At 43.8% G+C, this 10309-nt stretch overlaps 1 protein-coding gene across 1 annotated transcript; it reads right to left on the bottom strand.

Moving 5' to 3' along the window:
• Window positions 1-680: 680 nt before the first annotated feature.
• LOC138995374 (T-cell surface glycoprotein CD1b-2-like) lies at window positions 681-6143 on the bottom strand. Its single transcript, XM_070395739.1, has 6 exons — window positions 5989-6143; window positions 5419-5685; window positions 2962-3240; window positions 2476-2754; window positions 1435-1528; window positions 681-798 (listed from the first exon to the last, which is right to left on the bottom strand). The coding sequence occupies exons 1-6, from the start codon at window positions 6047-6049 to the stop codon at window positions 777-779; spliced, it is 1002 nt and encodes a 333-aa protein (XP_070251840.1). The 5' UTR covers window positions 6050-6143; the 3' UTR covers window positions 681-776.
• Window positions 6144-10309: the final 4166 nt, after the last annotated feature.

The raw sequence follows: 10309 nt of genomic DNA on the forward strand, positions 1-10309 counted from the left end.
AAAAATGAGGAGCAGGGTCCTATTCTGATGAAACTCAGTGGGTAAACTCTAGTGATAGTGTGGGCATTCGTGGTTTTCTCCAGAGGTGTTCAAGGGCAAAAACAAGGAGAACATGATCTTAATAAGAGGAAAATCTAGAATACCAACTAAAAATAACAAAAGGAGATTTAATACAAATAACCTACTGAATATCATAACTTAGCCTAGCCTACCTTAAACATACTCAAAACACATACATATGCCTACCCTTGGGCACAATCATCTTATAAACACATTGTAGAGTATTGATTGTTTATCCTCCTGATCTCGTGGCTGACTGGGAGCTAGGCTCACTGCCACTGCCCCATGTCACAAGAGAATATCATACACATATTACTAGCTCAGGGGGGGAAAAAAAGCAAAATTCAAGTACTATTTCTACTAAATGTATATTGCTTTCTCCACTAGAAAGTAAAAAACAAAAACAAAATGTAAGTCGAGGACCGTCTGTACTTTATTTTATTTATTCCAGGATACATCGTTTTTCACATCTCACATTTATTAAACCTGGATGGAGCCTACTATTGATACTATCATATAATAAATTCAGAGTTCTTAATGATTTTTCTGTTAGTGTATAAATTATGATGTATCTCACAACCTATGGGAACTCTGAGTTGATCAAATATGATAATTCTTTGATTAAAGATGATGAGATTGACTGCTGGGCTGACAACTTGAGCTTCTTGTCTTCTGAGTCCTTATTCCAAATGGGTACAAGGAGACATGATAACATCTCATGGGATATTCTGATATGACCTGTTAAGAACACAAGCGATTTTAGCTCTATATATGAGATATTTGCACACCTATTTCATAGCAGCATTATGCTCAATAGCCAAGAGGTAGAATCAACCCAAGTGTCCATTAAATGGATAAACAAACATGTTATATAAATGCAGTGGAATATTATTCAGCCTTCCCTAAAAAGGAAAGAAATTCTGACACATGCTACAACCTGGATGAATCATGAGTACATTAGGCTAAATGAAATAATCCAGTCATAAAAAGACCAATATTCATGATTCCACTTATATGAGCTGTGTGAAGTAGTCAAATTGATGTAGACAAGAAGTAGAATGTTGGATGTCTGTGTCTAGAGGGCCAGGAGATACCAAGATGTTGTTCAGAGGGTGTAGAGTTTTAGTTTTTCTAGATGAAAAAGAGTTCTAGAGATTGGTTGTGTAATGACTATTACCAAACTATGCATTTAAATGTAACTAAGATAATAAGTTTTGTGTCATGTATATTTTACCATAATTTAAAAAAATAGATTTACATTACAAAAGATGGGAATTTGGGAGAAAGTGCAAAAAGTCTTGTGGAAAGATTGAGGCTAACGTAATATGAAAGAGTGGGAGGGTGACAGAAAAGAAAGATTTTTTTAAAACTTACCAGCGCCTCCAAAACCATAAAGCAAGACATATCAAAAGAATCAAGGTGGGCAGTATCACTGCCAACAATATCACAGTGAGGGAGGTAGAATTTCCTGGCAACGGGAGAAAACACAAAGATGTCACTTCCAAACCCATCCTCCGATTCGCCGGCCCTGCCTTTGCTGCCTGAGGGTCACCGGCATTCTCCCGCTCCTGATGTGTGGGCATGAACAACATCTTCTCTCATATTTTCTGACAAAATGTGCCCATATCTATCTTCCATCTCTTCTTCTTGCCCCACTGTACCCAATACTATATAGGTCCATCATTCTTATCTATTTTACACCCTCAGTCAGCAATTTTCTATCTTTTTCATCTCATGGCACACATAAACTAATGACTAAAATTATGCAGTACCCCCCAAAATATATATTTTTGCCAATCTGACCCCCCCAAAATAGGTATAATTTTCATTCATTCATTCACACTAGATATCTATTGTTGTGTTGGCTATTGTCATTTTTTTATTATTATTAATCCTCACCTGAGGATATTTTTTCCATTGATTTTTAAAGAGAGTGGAAGGGAGGGCAGAGAAGGAGAGAGAAACAAGGATGTGAGAGAGGCACATGGATCGGTTGCCTCCTGCACCTGCCCCAACTGGGGAGCAGGAGGAAGAGAGGGGGCCTGGGACGAACCTCCAACCTGGGTATATGCCCTTGACCAGGAATCAAACCTGTGACCCTTCAGTGCATGGGCAGACGCTCTACCCTCTGAACCATGCCAGCCAGGGGAGTTGTGGTCATTTTCTTTATGACAGTCTGGGAAAAGAAGTCACAGCCCCTGACTATATGGTCAGGTGTTACATGTTTTACAAATTGCCCTGGCACACCAGTTGATAACCACTGCCACAGGCCTCTCTCTCTCTCTCTGTTTTCCTCCTTCTCCCCCCCTCCCCCCAACCCCTTCTCTCTCTCACACTCATTAAATCTCACCACTTTGCCAGCCTTTCCCTCTGTGTTTGAGGACCATCCCCTCCCCGCGGGGCCCTAGTTCTCACCCCAGTAGAGGACGATGTCCTGGCCTCCGAGGCTGCTGTGTCTCACTCGGCAGGTCAGGCCAGCTGCCTCCCCAGCCGCCACGTCCAGGGTCACTCTGAGATACCACGTCCCGTCAGCATTGGGCAGGACATCGCCTTGCTGAGCGCCCAGCTGCTCCTGCTGCCCCCGCATCCACCTCACCCACACAGGTTTGGGGTAGAATCCTGAGACGTGGCACACCAGCAGCAGACGGCCAGGGCCAGGAGGGGGGCCACTGGACAGCCAGGCCTCGGGCTTCACTGGGGCAGGAAGGAGCAGGGACAGTGTCAGATTATGACTCTCATCTAGAACATAGGGATTCCGAAACCCACCGGTTTGGACTGCAACCCCTTCTGTTCCTCAGAAAACCAAATAATGTACTGAGTAAGCCCCTGTCTTCTACCTCCTACTGGCAGGTAGAGTGGTGGTGGGAAGGGCAACAGGGAACCTGGAAAGAGAGGACTAACCTTGCCTTTGCAGCTCCGCCTTCCCTGCTTCCAGGACGCCCCAGAGAAACCGGGGGCAGGTGTGATAGAGGAGATTCCCGATGATGTCAGAGATGCCTTGGTACTGTGTGTAAAGCGTGCAGAACCACTGGGCTTGGCTGCCGGCCTCCGCTGCAGGCACACACGTCCCATTCTGGAGGCTCATGAAGTCCACTCCCCCTAGCCCTCCCCGCAGGAAGCTGACTGTGGTCTCCCCCGCAAGCAGCTCGCAGCCTGCTGTGCCCTGGACCTCAAAGGGATCTGGAGAGGAGAAAAACAGAGGAAAATCCATTTACAAGCCAACAAGAAGGAAAAGGATGGAGAAAGGGCCTAGAATATTTCATATGGGTGGGGAGAAAGGTCCAAGGTGTAAGATGATGAGCCAACAACCAATTCAGGACAGTCCTATGCAGCATAACCACTTTCCAGCCAACAACGAACTACATATATGAGGGTGGTCCCATCTATGCTAATAAAAGGGTAATATGCTAATTAGACCAAGAGACCTTCCGGACAAAGCCATGGTAGCGAGACTGAGGCAGAGTGGTTAGGGGCGATCAGGCCAAGAGGGGAGGGCAGTTGGGGGTGATCAGGTTGGGGGGGGGCAGTTGGGAATGAGCAGGACAGCGGGGGGGGGGGGGAGCAGTTGGGGGAAATCAGGCCAGCGGGGGGTGAGGGGCAGTTGGGGGCGAGCAGGCTGGCAGGCAGAGTGGTTAGGGGCAATCAGGCAGGCAGGTGAGCGGTTAGGAGCCAGTGGTCTCAGATTTCGAGAGGGTACAGGCTAGGCTGAAGGACACCCACTCCCTGCCCCCCATGCATGAATTTTGTTGCACCAGGCCACTAGTAAGACTATAATGGAGCTGAAAATTTCCTATTGCCTAGTGACATCAGAGCCATCATACCATCCTAGCACAATGCATTAGTCATGTGTTTTACACAAACTGTGTTGCCATTTCTGTAAAAGTATAGCAACACAATAGGTACAGTACATAATACTTGATAACGATAATAAATGTTACTGGTTCCTGTATTTATTATACTAGTGATTGTTATTTTAGAGTGTGCTTTTTCTCTTTATAAGAAAGAGAACTCTGCTATAACAGTGTGCCATGTTATACCAGCAACAGCCTCATACGTCTCAGGTTTACTGCATCTCTTGATTGCATCATTTTCTCTAGTGCTTGGTTTAATCTCATGTTTTCTGTACAGTAACGTGGTGTACAGAATTGTAGCCAAGAGACAGCAGCATATACCATATAGCCGAGGTGTGTGGTGGGCTATCCCATCTAGGTTTGTGTGAATGTAGTCTATGATGTTTGCACAAGAACGAAATTTTCAGGACCTAGGCATTGTTAAGAACCTAACACAGTGGTCGGCAAACCGTGGCTCACGAGCCACATGCGGCTCTTTGGCCCCTTGAGTGTGGCCCTTCCACAAAATACCACATGCGGGCGCACACGTACAGTGCGAAGTTGACTTAGAACTTTAAGTAAAGTATATTAAGTTAATTTTAGGGAACGTTGTGGAGTGAAAGAAGATGTAGTGTCGAGGATTGAGAAAGGTATGTTGAGATGGTTTGGACATAAAGAGAGGATGAACGAAAGGAGATAGACGAAACAAGTATACAAGAGGAGTATGGATGAGAGAGTTGGAAGGGGTCAACCTCAGTGAATGTGCCTCAATCAGATTCAAGATGTTTTTAGCAAAGGCCAGCTTAGGAGAACCCTAATTAAGTTAATAACAATGTACCTACCTATATAGTTTAAGTTTTAAAAATTTGGCTCTCAAAAGAAATTTCAATCGTTGTACTGTTGATATTTGGCTTTGTTGACTAATAAGTTTGCCAACCACTGACCTAACACATTTCTCAGAACCTATCCCTGTTATTAAGTGGAGTCTGACTGTATTCATAGACTTTTCAGAAGGAAGAGCATAGGGGGAAGTACACATGTCACAAACAGTGGAGAAGGGATGTTGTAATGACATACGGGAGGGAGGGGAGAGGAGAGAGAGGAACTGTGAGGAACAGGGTGGTGAAGTCAGGGCACAACGTTCCAGAAGGAATGGGAGCATTACATTGAGAGGAGGGATCCGGCAGGAAGGAAATGCTTGAGGGGATGGATTGAAGAAAGAAGGAACTCACACTTTAGTGTTCTCAGGCACAGAGTAGACAAGATGAGGGCTTCTTGCGTGGGGTTCAAGAGAACAAAAGTTAAACATAAACCAGATGATGGTTCCAAAGGGGGATCTTTATCAGACAAGGGTGCGGGAAACAGGAAGAGGCTGCAATAGTTTGTGGAGATATGGAGTCCAGTGGAAGACAATTCTAGAGAAGTTGGATAAACTGGGGAGAAGGAGGAGAGAAAGACCCGGGGGTGTGGTGCCTAAACAAGAGAGAGAGAGAAATCACTGATGATCTCTCCAGAGGACGGCACTCACATGTCAGCTGGAATTCACTGACGTGATCCTGTACGACCCGGAGGAATCCGATCAAATAGACTCGGAAGATCTCCACCAGCTCAGTCACCTCCTCGTCACTGAAGTTGCCCTTGGACCAAGGCTTCAGGAAAATGGCAGTGCCCGACTCACTGTCCCAGCCATGAATCTGCAAATCGCCCAGCCAGCCAGAGCCCTGGTTTTGTGCCCAGGTGCTGTTGGCAAAGGACGATATCTGGATGAGGTGGAAAGTGGTCGGCCCCTGGAAAGCTGTGGGTAGTAAAAGGATAAGAAAAGTGAAAAAAAAAAAAAAAAGAGAGAGAGAAAAGCAGAAGGAAATGGCCAGGGAGGGGGGATGAAAACCAGAAAGGTCCAGAGAAAAAGAACCCAGAGTCTAAACAACAAAAGGCCTGAGACATTTGCCTGTGCCAGGGCCTCGGGCTCCATCCCCAAACCCAGAACGGAAGGAAAGGCTGGGGACAGATGGCCCAGACACGTACCATATGGACATGGACAGCATGCTTTTACCCAGACCCCGACCCCCACGCCAGAAGAGGCCAGAGCTGCTCTTACCCGGCTTGTTGTCACCACCTGGGATGAGAACCACAAGCAACAGAAGTGGCAAAAGCAGCATTTCCCTGGGAGACAGACCTTCTGACTCTCAAAGCTGGCGTTTGATCTCTGAACCCAGCAAACCTTTTTCTCAGCCTCTATAGTGACTTCCTCTCTCTTCCAACGGCCAAACCTCTGCCTCATCCACATCGCGCACCAGAGAAAAGCTGTGCCTCCACCGCCTGGCCCTCCCACTCTGCTCTCATTTCCACTCCAGCCCTGACTTCCAGGTTGTCTTCTAGTCTCCTTGGCTTCCAGGGGTTGTCCCTCACCTCCGCTTTCTCGTACTATCTTGGAAAAGCCCCCAGAGGCTTTTGAAAAGTTATTTATTTTTTTACCTCTTCAATCCTTTCTTGTAACATCGGTTAAATCAGAAGGTAATGTTAAACAACTGTCTGCTTTAACCTCAGAATATTCTTTTGATTTATCCACCCAACTCTGCTTTCCTCCTCACGGCCCTCTCTTCGCTGGCGCTCTATCCCAGCATTCTCAATGGCTCCTTTTTTTTTTATTTCATCCCCTTTTCTGATCTTCCTAAAGCCATAATCTTGTTTCTGTGTGTGTGTGTGTGTGTGTGTGTGTGTGTGTGTGTGTTGACAGTAATTTACAAAAGACAAAGCATTTAAAACAATTGCCCCGGCCCTGGCCGGGTGGCTCAGTTGATTGGAGCATCTTCCCATACACCAAAAGGTTGCGGGTTTGATTCCTGGCCAGGGGGCATACCTAAGTAGCAGGTTTGATCGCATGTCAGGGCACGTATGGGAGGCAACTGAGTGATGTTTCTCTCCCACATTAATGTTTGTCTTCTTTTCTCTCCAAAGTCAATAAGAAAATATATCCTCAGGTGAGAATTAAAAATAGTAATAATAAAAATAAAATAAAACATTTGTCCGGACTATAGTACTGCAGACCCAACTCCCAAAATCAAATAAGATAAATACTGTAGCTTATCATACAAGCAAAATTATCTTATACCATAGCGATTTTTGAAAAGAAAAATTACATTGGCGACTGGCATATGACCTTCTTTACAGTAACGTCTGACCTGTGAAAGTTTGAGTAACAAATTATTATGACACAAGCTGCAGCTTCAGGCTAAGTCAAAAACAACTTCTTTTTTGCCTGTTAGTTTGTTTTTTCCGTAATCCCTTCACCTTTTCACTCGGCCCTGCCAAACCTCCTCCTCTCTGATAGCTTCCCGTCTGTTCTTTTTTACCTATGAGTTTGTTTCTAACTTTTGGTTGTGGGTCATTAGATTCCACGTGTAAGTGAAATCAGATGTTACTTGTCTTTCTCTGACTGGCTCATTTCACTTAGCAGAATACTCTCCAGATCCATCCAGGCTGTTGCAAAAGGTAAGATTTCCTTCTTTTTTATGGCCGAGTAGTACTCCATTGTGTAAATGTACCACAGCTTTTTTATCCACTCATCTACTGATGGGCACTGGTACTGCTTCCAAATCTAGGTTATTGTGAATAATGCTGCAATGAACATAGAGGTGCATACATACTGTCAAATTAGTGTTTTGGATTTCTTTGGATATATTCCCAGGGTGCATGAAATGGGTCATCATGGTTGTTGGGCTATGGACCTCCGAAGAAATTGAATGGAGGGAGACATCAGATCTAAAGCGAGTAAGCACACAGTGGGACAGTTGTGTCCCTCTGGGTTTTAGGCCATAGAAGGTAGAAATCTTGGGGAAAGATTTTTTTTAAAAGCACACACACACACACACACACACACAGTCCAGAAGAAATCCTGAGGCGTCAACATCTGGACTAGCTCCCAAGAAGTTGATGCATAAAGAACTTTATGGTGGGATAGGAATAATGCGAAAAGACCTAGGAAGAATGTGAGAATGGTTCCCAGGAATAGAACCTTTTGAAGAATACCTTAACTGAGTATAATGAAGTTACATTCAAACAGCGATTGATTGTGGTCAGCTAACTGCGGCTCTTTGGCCCCTTGAGTGTGTCTCTTCCTAAGCCTTAGGAGTACCCTAATTAAGTTAATAACAATGTACCTACCTATATAGTTTAAGTTTAAAAATTTGGCTCTCAAAAGAAATTTCAATCGTTGTACTGTTGATATTTGGCTCTGTTGGCTAATGAGTTTGCCGACACTGGACTAGATATTTTGATTCACCTGAGTTAATCCAAGGAAGTAGACATAAAGTCACAGCCCCCGGTCTATCAACTCCTTGTTGATGACGTTATCTTTGGACCATGCATGTGGGGAAATTATTGTGGCGTTTTTACTCTCCCAGCCATGAGTTTGTGACTCATCCAGCTAACGTCAACTGTGATATTCTGCTTAGGATTGGCTGACAAATGATGAGGTCAGAATGAGATGGAACCAGATACATTACTAGACCACTGTGGTGGTAAACGGTCAGATGCTTTCAGAAAAAAAAAAAAAAAAAAGTAGGGAGGAGAGAAAGTGGAAAATAAACCAGTTCCCAGAGGGAGAGAAAAATGTTATGAACAGTTTAAACGTGTATTTTCCTGACACACGGCCCCCATGCTCCCCCACCATTCCCCAGAAGAGTAAACTGCCTGCAGACAGGAATGCTCAGGCGGGAAGCACTGGTATCCTTAGAGTCCAGGTCCATCTTTGAGAATGTCACCACCTGGGCCCCTGACAGATGTCTCCCCATCAGGACTGTCACTGGAGGAGAAAACGGCTAACGTTGCAAGTTGCAAAAGCAGCATGTCATTTACAGATATTTTTTCTTTTGCTTTGTTCCCAGAAAACCTATCCTTCAGTATCTCGAGTCTGACTTCCTTCTTTCACCAACAGACAACCTCCTACCAATGGCTGACTGGCACCAAGAAAATCTGCTACTTGCCTCATCCTTGGGCCTCCTACTTGATCTCTCATTTCCTCTCCAGCTCTGGCGTAAGGTTATTTTCTCGTGTCTGGATTTTTTGCTCTTCTTCTTCTTCTTCTTCTTCTTCTTCTTCTTCTTCTTCTTCTTCTTTGTTGTCTTTTTTTAAAAATTGATATCAAAGAGAGGAAAGGAGAAGGGGAGAGAGATAGAAACATCAATGATGAGAGAGAATCATTGATTGGCTGCCTCCTGCACAACCCTACTGCGGATAAAGCCTGCAACCTATTCATGTGCCCTGACATGGGATGTCAGTAAGAATTCTAATGCAATTTTTGAGGAGACCATTAGATATGCAGGTTTGGAGCTAAGAAAAGAGGTCTGGACTGGAGATAAAGATTTATGAGTCATTGGATTAAACATAAAAATGAAAATCTATCTGCAGATGACCACCCACTGGAACATATCCTCAAATAAAATGCAAAAAAGTTCATGAAAATATAGAAAGGTCACTTTACCTCCTTGGGACTTGCATCTCATCTCTAAAATTTTAAAAATGATAATAATAATAAAACATAAACTACTTGGCTTTTCTGGGCCCTGAAGACCACAATTCTTTGTTTCCTCAACTCAATTCTGACTGCAGACTCCATTATGCCCCCTCTTCTTAGTCAGAAAATGCAGCTTTTCAAGAGGATACATGGGGAGACACTAAAAATTCATGTTGAAGTTAAATTTTGTTATCTGATAAAAATATGTTGACAAAAAAGGAGTAACATTTGTTAATATTCCCATGTATTTAAACAGTCTATTTAAGAAATAGTTGGTGATTTGTCAATGGTTCTCACTGGCTAATGTGAGAACCATTGAACACATGATCTTTTTAATATACAGGCCATGTGTTCATTATTACAGTTTCTCTTTAAAAAAAACTTTAAGCAATTATTGAATGCAGGAAGCAGTAACTTAAAACTGCATTGGTAGCATTATTTACCTTTTATATTTGTCAGCATTCATAATGAGGCTGGAAGTTACACAGATATTTGGACACAGATATTAGGCAACTTCTATGACCTACAAACTCTTCCAAGAACTATATACAGGGTAAGCCAAATCACTCATAAGCACCAGATCTCATTTTTGCCTGAATCTCCTGGTCAATGGTTTGGGAAGCTATAGCTAATACAATTTTATATGTTTGCCACATTTTTTTCTATCCACCTGTGGGAAATGACAGCCCTCTTGCTCCCTTATAATTGGGCTATGGCCACGTGACTAAGTTCTGGGCAATGGAATGTCATGTGCTGAAGATGTAAGCCACCTCCAGACCTAACCTTGTAAAATACTGATAAAATTGCCCTATGTGCCAGCTTGGAAGTCACCTGTGCCAGATGGCAGAGCTACAGGATGGAGAAGGGCTTCCTGATTTACATGGACTTTGCCTACATGAGGAAT

Source organism: Myotis yumanensis, unplaced genomic scaffold (assembly GCF_028538775.1).
Source record: "Myotis yumanensis isolate MYYU_CA2020_CCGP unplaced genomic scaffold, mMyoYum1.0.hap1 SCAF_17, whole genome shotgun sequence".
In the NCBI taxonomy this organism is placed as follows: Eukaryota; Metazoa; Chordata; class Mammalia; order Chiroptera; family Vespertilionidae; genus Myotis; species Myotis yumanensis.